This window comes from Anolis carolinensis, chromosome 2 (assembly GCF_035594765.1).
Source record: "Anolis carolinensis isolate JA03-04 chromosome 2, rAnoCar3.1.pri, whole genome shotgun sequence".
Lineage (NCBI taxonomy): Eukaryota > Metazoa > Chordata > Lepidosauria > Squamata > Dactyloidae > Anolis > Anolis carolinensis.
This window is the reverse complement of record NC_085842.1, coordinates 273,170,439-273,193,647: the sequence shown is the minus strand read 5'-3', so window position 1 is coordinate 273,193,647 and position 23,209 is coordinate 273,170,439. Positions and strand designations below refer to the sequence as shown.

The window sequence follows — 23,209 nt, the reverse complement described above, 5'->3', positions numbered from 1 at the left end:
CTGGGACCTTTCGGTCTCCAGCTCAGTGCTTTAACGCACTTCGCCACCGGGGCGCCATATTACGGTTCATAGAAGTAGCAAAATGACAGTTATGAAACAGCAACGAAAATAATTTCACCAGAACATGAGGAGCTGTATTAAGGGATCGGGATATTAGGAAGGTTGAGAACCACTGGTCTACAGCATCCAATAGCCTTCCCTGCCTCACCAAACCACAACTCCTGAGCCCCGGAAGTGCAAGTGCACGATTTCTGCAGAGAAGCAAGAGGCGAACGTGCAGCCCGCGCGCTTGCGCATCTCTGCCAGGCCGCGGGTGACGTCGGGGGGCGTGGCGCCGGGGAAGGGGCGTGGCTTCCGGGCCTCTCCTCGCCGGCCCCGCAATAAGAGCGCAGGGCGGGGCGGGGCGGCTTTCCTCTCGGCCTCGCTGCTCGCCTTGGCCGCGGCGTCGGCTGCCGGGACGCGGCCATCAGGCCCCGGCGCCCAGGACCTCAGGTAGGAGGGAGGGAGGTGGAGGAAGCCCGGGCGCTGAGGAGACGCCGGCGGCAAAAGGCAGGCCCTGAGGAGGACAGATGCCTCTCCCTCGCGGTTGTTTATGAGCAGAAACCAGGCTTGTAAACAGACAGAGGCCGGGGGATAAGCGCGTGCTTCTGCCGCCGCTCCCCATCACTGGAGCTTCGGTTAGGCTTCCCTCGCCTCAGAAAGGAAGCCTGGCGTTGTGTTTCCAGGGAGCTGTGCAGGATTTCTGTGTCCGTCTACGTGCCAGGTCGACGTGTGGATACACACACATGGACACCTCTTAATGTGTGTCTCCCGGTGGCCGAGGGAATAAAATACGTCAGCATCGCCCCTCCCTTTTTTCCTTTGACCGTTGGGTGTGTGCGTATACACCAGGCCTGGGCAAACTTCGGCCCTCCGGGTGTTTTGGATTTGACCTCCCACCATTCCTAACTGGCTGTTAGGAATGGTGGGAGTTCAAGTCCAGAACACCCGGAGGGCCGAAATTTGCCCAGGTCTGATCTAGCTACACACATATACACATTAAAAGTGTATATATGCACACGCGAACATGCCACATAAGTGTATGATGTGTATTTTATGAGTGTGTATCTATCTACCTAAATACACACATACATTCACACAAAATTATATGTGTGAGTATATATATATGCACACAACCATGCACACAGAGGTATATGAGGTGTACGTTTTTGATTGTGTAGCTATTTATATATAGACACACATAGAAAAATTGTATATGTGTGTGGACACACAAACATGTAAAGGTGTATGATGTGTGCATTTCTGCTTGTGTATTTATATATACACACATTCACATATAGAAAAGGGATTATGTGTGTGGACACACAAACATGCACACAGAGGTGTATGATGTGCATGTTTTTGCTTGTGTATTGATATATACACACATACACATATATAGAAAAGTTGTATATGTGTATGCATGCACACACATGTATATACAAACATACACACAGAAAGTACATATGTGTATATGTATGCACATTCAAACATGCACACAGAGGCGTATGATGTGTATCTTTTTGCTTGTGTGGGTATATTTATTCACACAGAAGTGTACTATGTATATTCTTGTGTGCATATATATACATGTACATACACACATACATGTGTGCATGCACACAAGTGTGGTGTGTAGCTAGAATGTGTTTGAAATTAGTGTAAATAATGTAGGTATACCTGGATGCAACATTCAGATTGTACACATATTGTCGTAGGACTATTATAGAACACTTGCACTCTTCTTTCAAATGCATAGAGATGACCCTGGGTGTATTTGCACTATAAAATGAATGCAGTTTGACACAACTTCAACTGCCATGGCTCAATGCAGTGGAAACATGGGAGTTTTAGTTTTACAAAATCTTTAGTCTTCTCTCCAAAAGTGTGCAGATGCTTCACCAAATTGCAAATCCCATGGCAGTTAAAAGTCGTGTCAAAATTGCATTCATTTTATGGTGTTGATGCACCTACTGTGTTCGTTATCTCATGTATAGTTTTTTGGGTGTATCCTAATAGCTGTAATCCTTGCAAAACCTTGTGTCATTGTAGGAAGGATCAACTGTTATGTTTCCACGCACAAAGTCTTTTACATAGTGGAAGCATTATTTAACGCGCACATACATTTTGTTTGCCTAATACTGTATGGTATGTTGTGCAAGATGTATTACAAAGTGTGAAGTCCTAGTATGTTAAGACAACTGCTACTTAGTTAAATGCATTGTTTGTTTCAGTGGGATGTATAGGACTTTAAGGCTGGGCTTTACTTTTATAATGCATCTTGTGGGTATGGTGTAGTATATCTGTGTTGCAGGAAATTATGAAAGCAGCCAGCCATGTTCCTGCATGCAGTGACAGGCCCTTATTGGCCTGCACATTCATTTTCTTCCACAAGGCCTCAAAAATGGACCAAAGCTATCTTGGTTTTTTAAAATTAATTTTTATTTTAATAAAGAGTCTGATACAAATTGAGACTTCTTGCTAGCTGTTGTACAGCCTGCCTTTCTGTTTTGCTGGAGTGTGTCTCTGACATCAGTGAGCTGGAGTAGGAATGCTGTGCGAAGTAATCATTCTCACGCAATCATGCTGAAGCGTAATGTGTGCTGTGTGAGTGTGTCTGACTTGTACTCTCCTAGGTGCTGCTGCTTGGGTCATTGTCCATAAAAGGAAGTAGCACTATGGAGAGCTCTTTTCACCCTGCCTGCAGGGAGTCTGTTCCTACTTCTCCCATGTATTCCTCTGGATGGAAGTAATGAAAGAAAGTAGAGAGATGATGCTCAGATTGCTTGCAGAGAAAGTGCAGGAGATACCTAGATTTTTGAAAGTGGGAATATGTAACCTCCTTACCTAAGACATATTTTTTCCTGCAGTCCTATCTAGTCAGTCTTGAACTGTGAATTTTAGATTTGCATTCTTTTGGCATCATATTTTAATCTTTCTACTGTGTCATTTGCTACATGTGTTTTGCTTGTGTTGTACCCTGCCTCGAGAGGTTGGTAACAAATGACATTTATTATCATCATCAACATCAAGGATAAAGGAGAATATACTAGTGGTAGGCGTGAGCGGCCGCTGTTAGCTCCAGCTCCTGCCAACCTAGCAGTTCGAAAACATGCCATTGTGAGTAGATTAATAGGGTACCGCTCCAGCAGCAAGGTAACGGCGCTCCATGCAGTTATGCCGGCCACATGACCTTGGAGGTGTCTACGGACAACGCCGGCTCTTCGGCTTAGAAATGGAGATGAGCACCAACCCCCAGAGTCAGACATGACTGGACTTAACGTCAAGGGAAACCTTTACCTTTACCTATAGTACATTAATACTACTGTACTTTCTACACTGCCACCTTTAACTCCCCATATTTTACAGTCCCAGGATCTTTAAAACCTTTACCAGTAAGTTTTATTTACCAATGTTCCAAGTAAAATATGTTAAGTCAAAGTAAATTAGGAAACAAAGATCCACATGAAGATGCATGATCACTTGCTTTATTGAGTTTAAAAAGTCCAATATGTTTTAGTTATTAAAAGAATTGGTCTTCCTCAGGGACTACACTTAACACAGGATTTTCTGAGGTTGCATAATATACTCCCCAAAGAAATGGACCATTAAGCAAAGAACTGATAGTGGCCAAAACACATTGGTTGATTTTTTTTTAAAGCAAAGCAAGTGTATTTCTGTCAACACAGGGAACTTTATCCTAGTTTAAGTTGACTTTGCATATGTGCTTATAAGCTTTCTTCTTTGAAAAATATTTTAAATCCTTATTAAATGTAAACATACAAGGTAGGTTCTAACACAATTTCACAGTGCAACAGCAGTATTTCAGGAGCCATAAAGGCATAACATTAGAATCAATATATTATTTTAAAAAGCAATACCATCCATATAAGCATCTTGCCAAGTAATCATACTGAAATCCAATGGATAATTACAGCTAAAACGATCTCATCCATCTTGTAAACCATTAAAATCCTGCATGGTATGGATGCAAATTCACTGAGCTTTCTTTACTCCCAAAGTTTATTTCCATTGTTTTCATAGGTGATTTCTTAGCAAGAGCAAAATCCCATTATGTATTGTACTATGTCCTGTACGTTATTTCCCTTGTGTGTTTGTGAGGAGGAACAATGAGAAGCCAAAGTACAATTTTTTTTAAAGTTCTTTAACTATAAAATGTTTTTGTACTTTGGCTTCTCATTGTTTCTCCTCCCAAACATACAACATTCAGAGATCTTGGGATGAATAGATGAGAGGACCTTTGAGTATGCATCGAGTAGACCCACCCAATGCAATCCACTAGATAATCAGCAGCAGCTTTAATACACTCACAGGACTCTTTCCACATTGGACAATCTTAGGGTTCCTTGCTAACTACCATATCCTTGGAGAGTAGTCAGTAACTACCAAATAACTAAATATGATAAGGTTCCTATTTAATAGATATACTTAAATGTTGTTGGAAGAAGAGGTCCAAGTACCACTTGGAAGAAGTATCATAGTTGGAACAAAAGAAGCAAAAGTGTTCATGGTATAGATCTAATTACTATACAAAATAGTTGCAGTATTTTGATGTGTATGGCAGAGTTTGGCATATGAAGTGTTTAATGCATTGCTGAGATTAAGAATTTTGTGTATGCAGGAGTGTATAACCAGACAGAGGGAAGAAACAAACCCCACAAAATGTATGTTTATATTATTACGTAAGTGCTTCTAGTTGATACATTTCATTGTAGTTGCGTACTACAAACATGATTAGGAAACATCTGTTACTAGGAAGTGCAATGGGAACAAGACTGATACAATTTCAGTTTCACAATAAACCAGCCGCAATGGTCACCTCTGTAGGAAATACAACTATTATAGGTATATTTTACATATGAAATAATGGGAAAGTTACCTCTGGTGCTTTCTCCTTACAGTCATTCATATTATCTATGTAGGGCTAAATGGTGTGAGATAGTTTGGACATTTTTTTTAGTATTCTAAGCATATTTCTCCCACCACCACCCAGAGCAGCACGAACAAGATAATCCAGGGTATTCTTTGACTTTCTTGGGTCATTCACTGGATACTAAGTCCCTTTTTTAGAACTGTGGTTCATTGTTGATAACAACTCTGTAATATGTAGCTTCCAAACTGTGTGCCATGGCATGATAATCAGATATTCTGCCCTGAGAATGGCAGAAAATATGCTCCCTGTGCAGTAGTGTCTTAGAGTTTTGAAGGGCTGGTATTGCTGCTAAATCCAGAATATATAGATTGTCATGCATGCAGTTGGTCCACTCATCATGACTAAGATGCCTTGCTGGAGTGATTTGTATGTGTGCCAGTGTGCCATTTGTTGTGAGCTTCTGGCTTAGTTTTTGGCTTGAGAAATTACAACTTGTTTATTACTCATAAACATCCTCTTAAATCCCTTGGGAAGTTTAGGCATGGCCTCCAGGGATACAAGGAAAAGCTGCTGGCTTTAGTAAATATTGTCAAGGTGAGAACAAAGTTACCTATTTTCCCCAGCTGTTCTCATTCATCCAGTATTGCAGTTCCCTTTTTTTTGTTTAGCATACACTATTCATACTAGAATGTTCTTCTTGCCTTGTGAATGTGCCTGTGTGCACCGACATTTGTGCTTGTGGTTATGCACAGGAATTATTTTTTTCATACATGCAAAACTCCATATTTTTTCTGTAGAATGCAAATGTACTGCTCTCACAAATATTTGTGAAATACCAGTATTTGTTATTGCATACATATCTGTTACATAGGTACAGAACATAACATACATAATCACACTTGGTTGATTCTAAATTTTGGTATGCTCACAGTAGATCCATTCAAATAAGTGGGGCATAAGATAGGTGTGACACACTTGGCCCATTGTTGTGTCTACTCTGTGTGTCTACTCTAAGCATAACCAAGCCTGGATCCGATTCAGTATGATGAGGTCATACAGCATATGTTATTGACACTGCTCTTGGAACACTATGAGCAAAGCATTACGCTGAATAAATTCATACTCATTTTGCTGCCCACCCCCATCCTTTTAATGTTTTGATGTAAGAAGTTGTGTGAAGCTATTTTTGGCATGCTTCCTGTCTTCGACACAAAGACTAAACTTCAAATCAGTCTGGATATACAACAAGATGTGGACCTGTGTTTTGCAGCAATTGTCCAAACTACAAAGATTTTTATGTGAAAAGGCAAGTGCATTATTTTCATTGAAAGGAAGTGTTCTTTCAGTATTATTTGCACAGCCAAAGGTTTTGGAAGTGGGAATGTAAACATTGTCAAAGCTTGTTAGTTGACAAGATTCTCCAGTGAAACAACTGAGGTGAAAAAGCAACAGTAATAGATTTCTACTTTTATTATTTTTAAAGGACTTTTCTACTTCTAGAAACCATGCCCATGGCAACTACCATCAGGTTTAAAAGTAGGACATATTTCAGCAAAAACTTCAATAAGGAGACAATTGTGGTACCTAAGCTCTGCAGGATCAGCTTTTGAACTGATAAGTACTGTAGAACAAGTTTTATTCATATCTTGTTGTTGGGCTTGCCATAAGTAATGGGCTGACCACTATGTAAACCAAGTTTCTGAATTATATAGGCTTTTAGTTTGATCCAGCATGGCTCCTCTTATTTTCTTAAGTGTGACCAGGTGTTTGGGCTACTTATATAAATGGGTAGCTTCTCTATGTCAATAGCTTCATATGTTGGGATTGAGTTTAAGTATTCTAGGCTGCTATTGTTGTGAATACTAATATGTCCTTAATAAACGAGATAATTCAATTGTAGGGTTGCCAGGATTGTTGGGTCCGTGCTATGTTATTTCTGCTGTGCCTTTTAGGGCAAGCCTTCAGAAGGCAGCTGTAATCAAAATGTTTTAAGGTTAAAAACTGAACAGAAAATGCCAGTAAAATTAACATATAGTCATTTATAGAGGCCTGCCACAACATAAGTAAAAAAAGGTAGTTTTAATATCTAATTTATATTGTGAGCGAATAAACCGATTATATTTACTGCTCTATCTGGTAATGAGGTATGAGATTAGATGATCTTCAGATTATGTCCTAATTTATAAAACTTTTTGGATGTACATACATGTGCAGCTTAACTCTGAATGAGTTAGTGGATACCATAAGCAACAGTGTACTCATTTTATTGTACTGTGCTTACCATGGAAAAAGCCTTTTGATTAGGCTATCCATTACTGCAGTGATGATTTATCTCGTTTCCTACCTTTTCACATTGACTACAGTGCCTTCAGAAGTATTCACCCTTTTCACTTTTCCTCCTGTTGTTGTATAATAACTTAAAATTGAAATGCTTTTAATTGGCATTGTTACCACATGTTTTACATAAAGCACTCAGCACTGTAAAGGTGCAGCATATTTTTCTCTTGGCAAAAAAATTAAGTAAACAAAAACAAACTGGCACTTGTCAATTGCATAAGCATTCATCCCCCTGAGTCTATACTTGGCAAAAACATATTTCGCAGCAATTGCCACTGTGAGTCTTCTTTAATAATCCTCTATCAGCTTTGCACATCTAGATCTTGCAATTTTTGTTCATTCTTCTTGACCAAACACTTCCTATTCTGTCAGGTTCAATGGGGCTAAAGGAGAACTTTAAATTCTTGTCTCATATTCTCTATCAGCTTAATATTTGGTCTTTAATACACTCTTAAGACATCCCAGTGCTTATTTATCCAACACTCTAGTGTTATTTTTGGTCCTTATCTTTCCTTGCAGTGAACCAAGTGTCCTTCTAAAACTGTTCTTTTTTGTCTCCATTTGCCTTAACCTCAATCCTAAGCAATCCCTGATGTGATTGTATGACTACACATTTCTTGGGGCAGTAATGTTCTCACAACAATGAGCATAGCTTTGCACTACACATAGTATTTTATGGAAAACCAGAAAGTTTGGTTTTGGTGTCATCAGACAAGAGGTTTGCTATCTCCCTCATATCACGTTTTGCACATTCCAAAGAGATCTTGGTACTGTTTGAATTTATGTTAAAAAGTTTAAACTTTTGAGTTTAAAAAGACACTGTAGTCAATGTAAAAAGGTAGGAAACTAGATAAATCGTCACTGCAGTTATGGATAACCAAATCAAGACTAATGCTTTTCTTCTTACTGTTATTCCATAAAACTCAGCTTTGGGTGATAGTTGCCCCAAGCACTCCCATCTCAGTTTCTACTCCTTCAGAGTGAGCACTACTCTCTGGGTTTCTGCTCTGACTTATGCCCATCTGGCGGGGTCAAAATGAGTTTTGGTGGAAAATCTTTTCTATTCAGAAATGCCATTGAACTATATTCTTTCCATTTTCTCATAATAGGTTTAACACTGCTTTGAGGGGATATTCATAGTTTAGGATTTTCTTATAACCCAGCCCCAATTGGTGTATCTACACAACTTTATCTTAGACTATTGGTCCTGGTACTTTTCCTGGAAATTATCCAGGGATTAGCTCATGAACAATTTTCTTATATGAGGCTTGGGATTACATACAGTACATTTCCCCCATCTTTGCTTTAGAATACAAAACGGCCCTGTGGCACCTTAAAGACTAGCAAACATGTAATGAGATAAACTCCCATGGACTGCTGCCAACTTGATCAGATGCATGAAATGTTATCCAGAATTTCAGCTGAATCCTCACATAATACGTGATATGAGGATGGGAGGGGGGCTGCAGACAATGATAGAAATTAAGAAAAGAAATGCTGGTAGTCATTTAAGAGGGATGAGTCATTGTTTTGTAGCTAAAATAATTCAAATATAGCATTCTAGACAGGGAAATTTCCACTTCGCAGACCTTATGTTAACTTACTGTCAGTGTCCCACCAGAAACGAGTACTGTATCTACTGCCAATAACTTGCCATTATTACCAGATTATGCCATTCAACAAGGATTCTGATGAAATTTGCTTCTGCCTAATAAATTGGCTAGCATTTTCTGTAGTTTAGTTAGTCTTGTTCCAGTAAGTGTGACTACACCTTTGGATCCTGAGATTGTACTATCTAGCTTCTTTCAGTACTGACAAATCTTATTCAGTAATTCTCAAGCATATATAGTAAACACAAGAAAGAGGAGCACACTATCCATTACCCATTTAAATGTGTACAACAACAAATGTTAAGGATTTCCACTGTGTATGGAAGTTTTCCATTGAGTTGGAATCCAGGGACATCGAAGTTCTAACTCATGTAGGAAACCTCCGTGGCTAAAAGATGCTTTCCCTGCCAGATTATTTTTTCCATTCATAATATGATGTTGGAACTCAAGATAGTCTAGAAATTATGCACTACCTTTCCTTGCATTTTTACTGAACACACAGTCATTTAGTTTGCTGTGCTGACTGAAAAATGAGTCGTCATTGTGATGTCAAATACCTATGATACTGCTGATTCCAGAGGTATGCCATCTTATTGTCTAGATCCAATAGCACTCTACAGATCTGTTAGATGACCATGCTGACCAGGAGTGATGTGGACTACTGTATATAGTCATGTATAAGTCAACCTCATGAATAAGTCAAAGGCAGGTTTTGGGGCCAAATTTATGGATTTTGATATGCGCCATGAATAAACCAAGGGTCACTCCACGGAGAAGGGAAAGCACCAATTCTATTTCAGGGGGCCAAATACCCCTGGCTGCTGCCATGCTCCCAAGCATTGAAAAATGTACTCAAAATGGACATAGTAGAGGGGAATTAGTACTTCTTTTAGATTCTTCCAGGGTGGGCTTAGCTCTTGCTTTTCACCAGTCAGAGATGGTTTTTCATACAACTCTTACATTGATTTATGGAAGATCCAGAGTTTTTGCATGACTTTTTAAACTAAAAATTCTAGACTTCTATATGAGTACATGCAGTATATCATAGGATTTCTATTGGGCACAAGAATGGAAGGGTTGGCCATCTCACTTACAATTGTAGCTGACCTCTTGAAAGGGGGTATAAAAGCCTGGGTCTCTCCTACACTGGAATCCCAATTGCAGCACCAAGCATGTAATATGCTTTTAAAAGACTGTTGGCATAATGGGTAATTAGTTGAATGGTGTCTTCTTTTGTTTGGCCCATAACGTCTCATTTTTTCCATACAATTATTTTTGAATGATTATAGCTTTTTTCTTATCTGTCCAGTCCTTCCTTTTCTAGACTTTCTATATTGTACTGTTTTTGGTAATAAAAATACTATTTTGGCCTAATTTTTGTGCACATGGCATTTGCTGTTTAAAATAGATCAACGGTGGGTAAAGAGATGCCCAAAACCTGGCTGAAGCTTCACAGGAGTTCTTTCCATACTTTTTCAAGTCACATTGCTCATGATCCATTAAAATAGTCCACCACTGAAAAAGAAATTGATTTTTGGTTCTTGTTTTTGGAGCCCACTTGGTGAACTTCAGTTTTCCAATTGTGTAAATGCTTAACACCAAGCAAACAAATGCATCTGTGGAGAAGTTCCTGAGCAAACACAATCATTTTTGAACCACAAAGCAGAGGATCAAGGGCATTTGGTAGACTCAAGGGCCACAAGATGGACTTGAAGGGTTCTAATGCCCCTAGAGCCACATTTTATCTATCCCGTATGTTGTTTTTACTAACCCTGCTGCAACAGATGTAAAATGATCTTCACTTAGACTTGTTTGTATGGGAAGAAGTTCAGTAGCTTTAAAAAGCCCTTCAGGAAAAATTGCCTTCTAACTTCAAAGCAGTACCATTTTCAATTTTATGTTTGCTACAAATGCTGGACATATATTCTGTGCAGTTTATTGCAGGCATGCCTACTCAGAAGTGTTTCAGTATTGAGAGAAACATACTACTAGGTAAATGTGCAACCTGGAAACTGGTTCCTGGAAGCTCCTAATTTTTTTATTTGCAAAATATATTTTTATATTTTAAAATTGTAAATCTGTCCCTGTGGCTGAAATTGGATTTGAGGCCATAACATAAATCATTTGCGTTCTTAGGGCAACTTCACAGATTAGCTTATTTCTGTACAGTATTTCTATAGGATAAAGTGGTTTCTGCCTTACTGTAGATAATCACGTATGCCACTTTATACAATGTAAATGAATGTGGTTTTTGTGTAAGAAAGTGTAATTTGCAAAGTAGTCATTACTTTCAACACAATTACAGTTACTCATAACTCATGTAATTGTGGTGTATAAGAAAACATTGTTTAATTCTGCCCCTCAAAATTATTTACTGCTAATATATTGTTCTTCAGTTATGGGCCACTGATTATTTTAATTAAAGAGAATTCTTAGATATCATTTGAAATTGTAGGGGAGAGGAAGAAGGTCTTTTGATATTGGAAGACTCAAAGAGATTTATAACTTAAAACAAGGTAAATTAAGAAATAGTAGAGACTTAGAAAATCTGGAGAGGATCTTTTTCCCCAGTCCCATAAATAACAATATCTGCAAAAGGTAATTTTTTGGTAAGATTTTTGACTACATGTATAATGCACACTTTCAAAGACACAGCCATGCTAGTCTGGATCAGTATGCAAAAGGATCTTGTAGCACCTTTCAGACAAAGAGAGAGAATGAATTGGTAACACAAGCTTTAAGTCTATACTAGTGCAATAAGCATATGGTAACTTATCAGAAGGTTTGCTGTTTTTGTGTTGATTCTCTGTATTGTCTGTACTATTATGCCACACTCCACTTGCCCATATCCAAACATGTAATTTCTATGTTATGAAAAATAGCAAAATAAACCTTCCATTTAAAAAAATCCCTGGTACTGTCATGTAATACCAGTACTAACCACTCATTGAAGAGAAGGTACTGTGATACAATGTTCAAAGTGTTGAACATGGAATCAAATGCATACTTAGGTTTTAATAAGAAGTGGTATTTGTAATAAAGGAAAGCATATACATTTCCTCTGCATTTTTACTTTAGTATAAACCCTGTTCAACTTAGTAGATCATATGTATGAATAAACAGCTTAAAGGCCCATGTCATGCTCTCAACCTAAATTAACATATAGTTAGTCCTCCACAAATCCACTTGCTAGAAATCTCAAAATCATATTAGTCATTTCACTCAATAAGTGTCCCCTTTGTTTGCCCTTTTCCTTCTAGCCTTCTTCCATGGCTCCGCCCTTAAAAGGGCAATTTAAAGCAGCAGAGGACAAGGAGCAATGTGTTGTACCTTGCCATGTCCTTCTCAATTCTCTCTCTTCCTTGCTTTGCTCCTGAAGCATGTCTTCCTCCCTCCCAGCACTCCCCTAGCTGCCTCACTTCACACACCTGCCTGTCTGCTTGCCTTCCTGCTTCAAGAAGCAGCAGTTGCAGAAAGCTATTAGGAAAGCAGGCAAACAGGTGATAAGAATAGTACCATTTCTGCAAGGCAAGGACTAGGGGGAGAAGTAAACAGAACAGAGTGCAAGGGGATAGTAGCAAGGGCAATTGTGGAGAAGGGAGGTAAGGTGGGGTGGCATGAATGGGAAAAGCTGTTCTTTTCTAGAAATCTTAATAAAATTGCATGATGTTGACATTTCCAATGATTGAAAAGCAAATCAGAAAAAAAACCCAATTTGATTGCACATTAAAAATAGAATTACATGTAGAGTATTCCTTCGCTGAAATGCTTAGAACCATTGAGGAAAGAGGAACAAAAATTTGGAATTTTTGGATTTTGTAATATTTGCCTATATAAAACGAGAAATCTTAGAGATGGGACCCTAGTCTAAACATGAAATTCATTATATTTCATAGACATTTTATATACATAGCTCGAAGATAGTTTTATACAAAATGTTTTTAATAAGTTTTTGTAAGAAAGAAAGTTTGTGTACATTGAACCATCAGAAATCAAGGGTATCACTATCTCAGTTACTCATGTGGACATTTTTGGGTTTTGAAGCATTTTGGATTTCCGAATAAGGGATACTTAATCTGTGATTATGGTGCAGTGGTTGGAGTATTGGACCAGGATTTTGGAAACCCAGTAGTTGACCTTGGGAACATTACTGGCTCTCAACCGCAGAGGGTGGCAGTGGCAACTCTCTTTCATTCAGTCTTGCCAAGAAAAACTTGTGATAAGGCTGTCATGGGTCATATAATGTCCCCAAAATGTTGGGCTTTCTGAATATCCTAATCTCTATTTTTGTGAGTAGACCTGAAGGAGAAATAATGAATTTAGATATTTATGAGGCCAAATGTTCTTTTCCAAGGTTGATTATATGCACATAGAGCAAAACTGATTTTTAAAACAGATTCGGTGGTGTTTTTGTAGTTTATTTAAGGTTAGTAAGATAGCTTCAGTATATCTCATTCGCCTGATCCTTTTTGGGCTGATAGGAAGTAGATGTATTGAATCAAGATTGTTCACTCTCCTATTGTCAGGCTGTTGGTTGAGTATATTGAACATAGATTATGAGTTACTATAACCTTCCTTAATCTTCTTTCAGAAGGTGTCTGTGAGGCCTCCTGACTTTTACACACAGAAAAGCTCATACATTGTGTTTCATGGGAAGATGTAGAAACTGTGAAAACTATAAAAACAAGATTATTCTCTCCCTCATAAATTCACCAGATTTTATAATAATAATAATAATAGTAATAGTAATAACTTTATTTTTATACCCCGCCCTATCTCCCCGAAGGGACTTGGGGTGGCTTACATGGGGCCTAGCCCGATAAGACAATCAATATCAATAGCACGACTATAAAACAATTATACCAGTAAAACATCAATAGCAATAAAACAATAGTTAAAATCAGCAAAAAGCATACAAAAAACATGCAATATTAAAACAGGAGACTAATTCATAAAATCCAGAACAGAATGTGCCGATAGAAATAGACAATAAAGTGCAAAATAGCATTGGCAACATCTCAGAAAAGGGGGCTATCATAAAATGGGCAGATGGATCAGTCCAACATCTAATTAGGTGTCAAAGGCCTTCTGGAAGAGCCAGGTTTTTAAACTCCTATGAAAGGAGAGGAGGGTAGGGGCCTGCCTGATCTCTCTAGGGAGAGAGTTCCAAAGCCGGGAGGCCACGACGGAGAAGGCCCTCTCGTCCCCACGAACCACGACTGCGAGAGTGGTGGGAGCGAGAGAAGGGCCTCCCCCGACGAGCGGAGAGAATGTGCGGGTTCGTAGGGGGAGATGCGGTCTCTAAGGTAGGTGGGTCCCAAACCGTTTAGGGCTTTGTAGATGATAACCTGCACCTTGAATTGGGCCCGGAAAGTAAATGGCAGCCAGTGGAGCTCCTTAAACAGAGGCGTTGAACGCGCCCTGTAATTCGCTCCAGTTAGAAGCCTGGCTGCCGATCGCTGTACTAGTTGTAATTTCTGGGCCGTCTTAGACGATTTACTTAAATGTGCTCTTGTAGTATCTGAGGATGTCTGTAAAATTGTAGCTTAAACCGGTAGTGTTCAAAGCCAGAGGAAGTTGTTTTCATTTAAGTCAACGAAGAAGGAAGTTCAAGTAGTATGCCCTCAAGCTTTTTTCAATTTACAGCAACCCTAAGGCGAACATATCATGGTGTTTTCTTGGCAAGATTTCTTTTGAGGAGTTTTGATGTTTCCTTCCCTTGAGGCTGAAAGAGTGCGACTTGCCCAACCAAAGTTAGCTAATGGGTTTCCATTGCAGAGTGGAGATTCAAACCCTGATCTCCAGAGTTATTCAAACCACTATACTGTGTTAGCTCTTAAAATGTAAGCACCTTCTAAAAAACTAGATACATGTTTTCTTTCTTGAAATAAATCTTTATCCAGTTTTCAAAGAAAGTGAAGCTAACCAGACATTTCCCCCTAAATCCACCAGTTTGACATCTTATGAATGGAATTAGAGATGTGAAATTTCTAGAAATTTTGAAACAGTTTAAAAAATTGACCCCAGAAGTGGGGGGAATTTGAAGATAAATGCAATATTACCACCAAATATAGATTGAAAACCACTTTGCCTTTGCTTTAGGAATATATAATTATGTACGATTGGCTTGTTATAAAAGTAGTGTGTTTTGGTATATTAAAAATGCAATATATTCAGAAAATAATTACAGAGGGATTTCAGTTTCTAAAAATGTTAATTTTTGGTTGCACCGTAAGAATCCCTCTGGCTTTGCCAATTTATTGGGAACAGGCAAAAAACAATAAAAACAAAAGAAGCCTTCACCATTAATAAAATAAAAGTAATGTTTTTTCTCATTCTCTATAGTGTCAAACAGATATAAAACAAATATTATCATAAAAAGAACAAAGAAAAAGAAATGAGCACAAGAAATTGGAATGAGCTTTTTTTCATGTCAGGAGTGACTTGAGAAACTGCAGGTCGCTTCTGGCTTTGGCCATCTGCAAGGACATTGCCCAGGGGATGCCCGGATGTTTTGATGTTTTTATCATCCTTGTGAGAGGCTTCTCTCATGTCCCCGCATGGAGCTGGAGCTGATAGAGGGAGCTCATTCACGCTCTCCCCAGGTGGGATTCGAACCTGGCAGCTTTCAGATCAGCAACCCAACCTTCAAGTCACAAGGTTTTAATCCACTATGCCATCGGGGGCTCCGGTAGTCTGTGGTTACACAGTTTATAGAAATAATTTTGTGAGAGTAAATCTTATGAACACCTTGTTGCAAACATTGTATTCATCATTCAAAAATAATATATTTCACAATGCTTTTGGCAAAAAATGTGAGGGGTAGGTCTGTTTTTTTCTGGGCCTTTACATCGGTAGATGGAAGCATGTGGAAATTTTAAAAGTTACGATCTTCTGATCAGTCCCTGATTCCATATTTGTAATAATTTAAGGATGGTGCAGATAGAATAATTTGTTGTGTACCAGACAGGATCTGGAGGTTAGTTCACTCAATAGTTATTGAATAATTTATAATTAAATAGTACTTTAAAATGATTGTTATGTTTCCTTTACAAATACAGGTAACAGACACTATTTCTATTTTGCAGGTAGGGATTTGGAACAGAGCAAGCCATGGATCAGATTTAAGACAAGATAGAGTTTGAATCCAAGTCCAATTCTCTGCTGGTTATGCAGGCTTCTGCCACAAAGGGCCTAAAGGTGTTGATCAGGCCTGCACGAGTTGGCTGTTGTAAAGGGCCAATATTTTAAAAATAGTTTCCGCAGGTCACTCCTGTCCTTGCCTCCCTCCCTCCCTGACTAGGAAAGGTAGGCATGGGAATGGCCGACCAGCGAAGGGAATGTATGTTGTGCAGGCCTGGTGTAGATGCTTGGGTTGAATTGAGAAGTGGCAACCTTTCAGAAATTGTTCTATGTCTCTTTGTTTATTGCCTCATGCTAATAACACTTTCTTTAAATATTTCCAGGCCAGTGGACTCATTTAAAATGGAAGTTGACATTAATGGAGAATCCAGGTCTATCTTAGCTACTCTACCCTTGCCTATTGCTGAGGTGAGTGCCACAGGCAAGGCAGATACCGAAAAACCCCGTTGCTCCAGCACTCCATGTTCACCAATGCGCCAGACTGTTTCTGGCTATCAGATCCTTCACATGGATTCTAACTACTTGGTTGGCTTCACAACTGGGGAAGAGCTTCTGAAATTAGCCCAAAAATGCACTGCAAGTGAGGAGAGTAAAGTGGAAGCCGTGGTACCGACCTTGCGCTCTAAGCAGCTTGATTCGGGACTTTCCCGTTCCTCCCGGGTGTGTAAAGCCAGAAGCCGATATTACCAGCCTTATGAGATTCCGGCGATCAATGGCCGAAGAAGGCGACGGATGCCCAGCTCAGGTGATAAATGCACCAAGCCACTACCTTATGAACCCTACAAGGCTTTTCACGGTCCTTTGCCTCTTTGCCTTTTCAAAGGTAAAAGGGCTCACTCTAAATCACTAGACTACCTCAATTTAGACAGAATGAACATCAAGGAACCAGCTGATACAGAAGTGCTTCAGTATCAGCTCCAACACCTCACCCTGAGAGGGGACCGTATGTTTGCTAGGAACAACACATGAAGATGAATGCTCCTTGGTTCTTCGTTGCATCAAATCCACTTTACAATTTGGACAGGCAGTTGGTTGTATCACTCAAGTCTTACCCAGACTCTAATTTATAGAGTATCTTACAAAAATGTCAGAGGAGAAAATAATATGAATTGAACTACTGAAAAAGTCTGATTGCAAATATCTTTAGAACACTATAAGAAAACAGAAGGTTTTGCACATGGATATATGTAGTAGTTATGGCAATTTAACACTCAGAAATTAGTATCCTGTGACCTATGTTTCTGACTGGGCTTGCTGTACAAAACTACTCATGGATAAGCACTGAAATACACTCTTACTATTGAAAATATATGTATATGCAATGAATTTTGCATTATAGGAAAAACGTTTGACTAAGATAGTGTGTTCTTTAAAATAGCCCAGTTTACATTTCTTGTAACTGGTTTTGCACTGGAAATGGGGATGAAGCTAAGTCTGGGTACTTTCAAGTTGCCGGAGCCAACCTTTTTTGGGGATGATTGAATTACTTTTAATAATTTACATTGATTTCAGTGTAACTTTTTGAAAAAAAAAAGTAAAATATGTTTCAAAGGAGAAAAATGAAAACTATTGGAAGGTACCTTTAAAAAATAAATGAAAATTGTCTTAATACCTACCATAGAGATTTTATGTTAGGCATACATACATAGAGAATAGGTGCATTTGCAGTATCAAAATGAATTTTTAGTTTTTAGTGCTACCATGTTACATAGTTTTGACAGAAGGTCTAATTATACCACATGTGCGCACTTCATCTAAACATTCCAGTTGATTTACAGCACTAATTGCTGCTTAAATTTAAAAAATTGATTTGGGCTTCGATTAAAGGGAAAAGAAATTTTTGAAGGTTTCTGCTAGATTGTGAATTATGTCAAATGCACTGGCTTAAAATGTTTATTTCAAAAAAATCATCTCTGAACGAATTCTAATTTAACTTAGTCTGTCAATAGCATTTTAAAATAATCTGTAATGTTTTTGTTTAATCTGTTTAAGATGTGCCGCGTATTACTGAAGCTTTGTGCAACCATGTTATGTTTTTGGTCTGTAAGTTATTTAGAAATGAAAGCTTAAATCTGGGGGCTAGAATAAAGGGAGTTAAATTGTTTGTGAAACAAAACCATTTTTAATTAAATTCTGGTGGCACAGTTCTGACTTTCCTAAATGGGAAGACTGGACTAGTTGTCTCTTAAGAAGGAAGGAAGGCAAAGAGCACATGCTTTGGAATCTTAGATTCTTCTCCTCTGATACCCTTTTCTCACAGTTATGACCAACTTGGAGCGCAGAATCTGTGGATAGGTTTTGTTTAACTTTGAGAGAATGCTTGTACTTTTTACAAAAAGTCGCACCTGTATTGCAGTAAGGAAAGACTTAATTAAAAACTGTTCTACATAATCTTTAGTGTGACTAGACAAATACAGTCCAATGCCAAAGAGAGGGTTTTTACATTCACTGATTGAATATTATTTATTGATTTTACCCTTAAAATGACATTGTTGACTATGAAATAAAAGGGTTATGTGCATACCTTTATATGGCTCCTGGTGTGTGTTGCTGTTTTGGAATGTGGACAGTAGTGTGTCATTCACAAACTCTCTGAAAGTGAATGGACATTTCGTATACATTTGTTTTATGCCTTCAATGCCATGGGGCCCATGAGCAACTCATTGCACACTCCAATTTAACATATGCATCTTGTGGCCTAAATCCAATAACTAGTCTCAGCTAGAATAGACCTGTTGGCAGTAGGATTTGCACATGCATTCAGCAACTGACACTGTGTCTATTCTAGTTGGGGCCAACAATGAGATTGTAGTCTGTCTTTAATGTACAGATATATCAGGTCATTGTGAAATGCATTTAGGTACTTTGGCTCTAGTTTTCAAAAAACTGAAATATGGAATTCACACAATTTGGGAATTTTCTACTTACTTACATGTTTGGACCTTTTTTTATGAGAAATTGATCACTGCATCTTTGTGAACAACTGCTGAAAAGCTTCAATTTTGTTTTTGTGAATTATTAGTGCTGTTTCCTTTTGTTCTGCAAGCTGCTCGTTAAAACTCTTAAACTGGGTTGGTGCATGCACCAGGCCTTTTTTTAACACCTCAGATATGGCTTTTAGTTGTGGTTTATTAGCTAATCACATCATGATCATTGAGTCATTATACCAAACTATAACTAGACATTTTTACCATACATACCTCTGCTAATTCTACATTTCAAAGACATTTCCCACACAACAACATCTAAAAGCATACTTAACGAATCAAGGTGAACATGTGGGTTTTTTCATTCTATAGAAGATGGCTGCCATGCAAGGAGAAATTATTACATGCTTTTCTTTTGTCTAGATAAGAAAGAATTCTAGCTCTATTCAGTGTGTATGGCAGGGAAGCATGAAAATATGCTTCCTGTTCCACGACATCATCCCGAACACACTAGATTGTGTCTGATTTTGGAAGTTTAAATCAACCATTTAATCAGGGAATCACCAGGAATTTCCAGGTAGGTCTAGAAAAGAATTCCACGTGAAACCGTGGAGAGCCATTTCCATCCATAGTTGATGACAATATCGAGCTATGTGGAATCAGTGAATCCAAAGTCTGTCACAATGTAAGACATTTGTTTGCATCTCATGCTCACTGTTATTTCCACAGGCCTAACTCTTCCTCTTTGACTATACATTTGGCAAAGAGACAAGCTCCTCTTTCAAAGTTTTCCAAGTGGGAGAAAGAGATAAGGGTGGAATCAGACAAGTCTTAAGGAAGAAGGTAGACACGCCAGTGACATTAAAGTGGCGAATAGGAAACAGTCATTTTCCACATGTTGGCTGTCCGTGTGAATGTCAGGGAGCTTGTTTACAGTTATTTTAAAAAATCACCTGTTTTGCACTGCATTTTCTCAGTCTGTAGTGACTTCCAGTTAATGCCACACAACTCGTGGTGAGATGGGCACAATGTGTGTTTCCATTTGGTGAACTGACATCAATGTCAGCATTCTCCAGTCCTTTGCATTAATTTTCACCACATGGCTCTCAATTCCAGTTTTAACTGAGATACAGTAATTCTGGATAGTCATCAAATTAAATTCAGTATTGGTATTTGAGTTCACACTAGAAATTTCTTGAATTGCGACACTATTTAGATCTTTTTGTTCCTTTGTTTATCTTAACACTATTAAATCTTGTGCACATCTTTGGGTACTGTCTATTGATTCGGAAGGAAAGGAAAATGTAAAAGTTAAGTGTCTATTTCTAGCTTACTCTTTGCTATATTATGTTCAGTCTATGTCTACTTGGCCCTACTGTTCATTCTTCAGTGGGACTTACTCCAAATAACCATATTTTGCGTTTCACACTCAACTGCAATTCTATGTACACCAGAAAATGTTATAATTTTTACTGATAGAGTCATGCATTTTAATCCAGTAGGAGGAATCCTCAAGGGCAAATCATTGACTTTCTCCTATGAAGGAGTGTTGGTTATGAAGGATAAGGAGAGGGCCCTCTTCTTCTACCTCACAGGGTATAAATCCTGTCTTAATTGGCCTTTTGTTATATGGAGAGAGTGTTGGGGATGCTCTCCATATTCGATTGTGACCCAGTTTCACTTTGATGAAGCATGATGGAAGCCATCTTCAGATCTCGAGAGCTAAAGATTTTCCAGCCCTGAAAAAGTGAAAGGGAGTCTTTAGGTTCAGGTGTAGATTGCCCTTTCAATATTAACCACAGCCATTAGATATTAGCACATGATCAGAGGAAACTTTTCAGTTTTTACCACTCAACTTGCAATCTCTTTGGGTAGTATACATAGGCATGAAAGAATACTGATATACTTCTCCAGTTCTTTGGAATGTACTCGATTACCTACAAGCCTGTGTGTGTTCTTGATATTCAAAGTAAAAATATGATAGCATATTTTATTCTCTTTGAGGTTTTTTTAAATCAGCTAAGAAAGCAGCTAAGACATTTTGCAAAAGCTCCGCTGCTAGATTAAAGTGTGGCCACTTCCAAATCATAACTCCTTTACAGTTTATGTAAAGCCTGCAACCTTAAGCACGTTTATGGGGAATTTGATCTTATTTAAATAAATTAACATTTTTCTTTTACAGAAATGTAGGTTGGGCTGCAGTGCAAGATAAGCTTCTCAAGGTCTGTCACAAGTCCCAGAAAGTGCAAAATGTATGAATAGAGTTGATGAGCATGTGTCTAATATTCAGACCTTTTCCTTTTGAGACAGTTGGATAGATGGAAAACAAATAACAAAAAATGAACCTTCTCTGCTTAAAGTTTTTTTATTTCAGCATGGATCCTGAATAAACAATAAATGGAGTAGACTGGAAGACAAGAGAAGGAATCTTAATAAAATGTTAGCAAAGCATAAAAAACAACATTTTAAAATAAGAATTGCAGTCAGTCAAAGCACTAGTGAACTTACTAACACCCGGAATTTCTTTTCATTCACTCTCAGTGTGAAATTGCAGTAATTCAATTTAAATGTTTTTGCCAGCATTTAAAATATATATTCCACATGCACTGAATAGGATTATTTTATAATATACTAACAGTTTCCTCTGCAATGCTCAAATCCGCACCTTTATCAAGGTTTATCCAACAGATAAAGTATTTGATGTGAAGCCTGGCCAAAGCACAATAGGATGATACTATTACCTAGTACCTATTTATTTATTTATTTATTTACAGCATTTATATTCCGCCCTTCTCACCCCGAAGGGGACTCAGGGCGGATCACATTACACATATAGGCAAACATTCAATGCCTTTTAACATAGAACAAAGACAAGACAAACATAGGCTCCGAGCGGGCCTCGAACTCATGACTTCCTGGTCAGAGTGATTCATTGCAGCTGGCTTGCTCTCCAGCCTGTGCCACAGCCCGAGCCCATTCACTATAGACACTATACTCTTACAAAGTCTAGAATTACATTGTTTTTCTAACTATCACATCTCACTCTTGATTCATGTTCAGCCTGCGGTCTACTAAGATATCTACTTCTCATTCACATGTACTGTTTATAAGCCAGGTGTCACCCATTCTATATCTGCCCATTTCATTTTTTCTATTGCCTAAGGTGTAGTACCTTCTATTTTTCCTTGTTGAATTTCATTTTGTTAGTTTTGGCCCAGGTCTCCAATTTGTTACGATTATTTTGAATTCGGATCCTGTCTTCTGAGGTATTAGCTACCTTGCCTAATTTGGTATCAATGGCAAATTTGATCAACATACACTCTATTCCATCTTCCGGGTCATCCAAGGACAGAAGAAAGATTCTTTGTTGCTTTCTTCTCTCTCAGAAGTGCCCTCCTGCTTTCAAAACAGATAGTTTTTGTCTTGTCAGGCTCAAGAATTGCTCCACAATTACACATAGATTGCATAGATTAAAGATTGCAGCTCTGTATGAAAATGCTAAACACACAAGTGAAGCATGTTAGCTCCATCACCATTATCCACATTTTCCATGACAATGCCAATGTGGACACCAAGTAAAGTTCTTTGAAGCCAGCTATGCAATGATCTTCCATGGCAACAACTTGCAGAGAGCACCTGAAGATGACGTAAGTGTCTGTGTAGGTAATAACAGAACAAAAGAGGAATTCCTAGTTTAGGAATGGGTGACCATGGGGTGGTAAACATCATGAAACCCAGAAAATGCTGGAGGACACTTCATCTGCCTCCCTGGACCTAGTGACACTCCCTGTTTACAGAAATGACAGTAGGCCCTCACTTTCATGGGGTTTAGAAGCGCCAGATTCTGGAAAAATAGGGAAAACAAACAAAAAATCCAGGGAAGCTGGATTGTAAGCTATGGATTCCTTTGATCACCTGCTTCATTTTACTAGTTGATCTTCCTAAACTGTTTTCAAACATACCCCCACCCCCAGCATGCAATAATCTTAGAAGGTTGTTAGGGCTTAGAAAACTTATCAAGTTATATCTGTCTCCACATAGTCTCACAGCCAGCCATTCAGGCTAAGCTGATAAAAGATGCTCATAGCCATCAAACTTCCTCTCCCTCTAATCACAGTAACAGATCTAGGAAGATACACACACACACACAGACCAAGATGTACGCCTGAACATTGTTCCAATTTTGCCTGCCTGCGTTCAGCTTCATTTTATTATGGGTCATCATTACCGAGCTCAGGCACCAATTCAAGGTATCCACA

The 23,209-nt window shown here is 38.5% G+C and overlaps 1 protein-coding gene across 1 annotated transcript; it reads left to right on the top strand.

Moving 5' to 3' along the window:
* The first annotated feature begins 333 nt into the window (after nucleotides 1-333).
* macir (macrophage immunometabolism regulator) lies at nucleotides 334-18,552 on the top strand. The gene is made up of 2 exons (XM_008113991.3): nucleotides 334-492; nucleotides 16,347-18,552. The coding sequence occupies exon 2, from the start codon at nucleotides 16,366-16,368 to the stop codon at nucleotides 16,990-16,992; it is 627 nt and encodes a 208-aa protein (XP_008112198.1). The 5' UTR covers nucleotides 334-492; nucleotides 16,347-16,365; the 3' UTR covers nucleotides 16,993-18,552.
* Nucleotides 18,553-23,209: the final 4,657 nt, after the last annotated feature.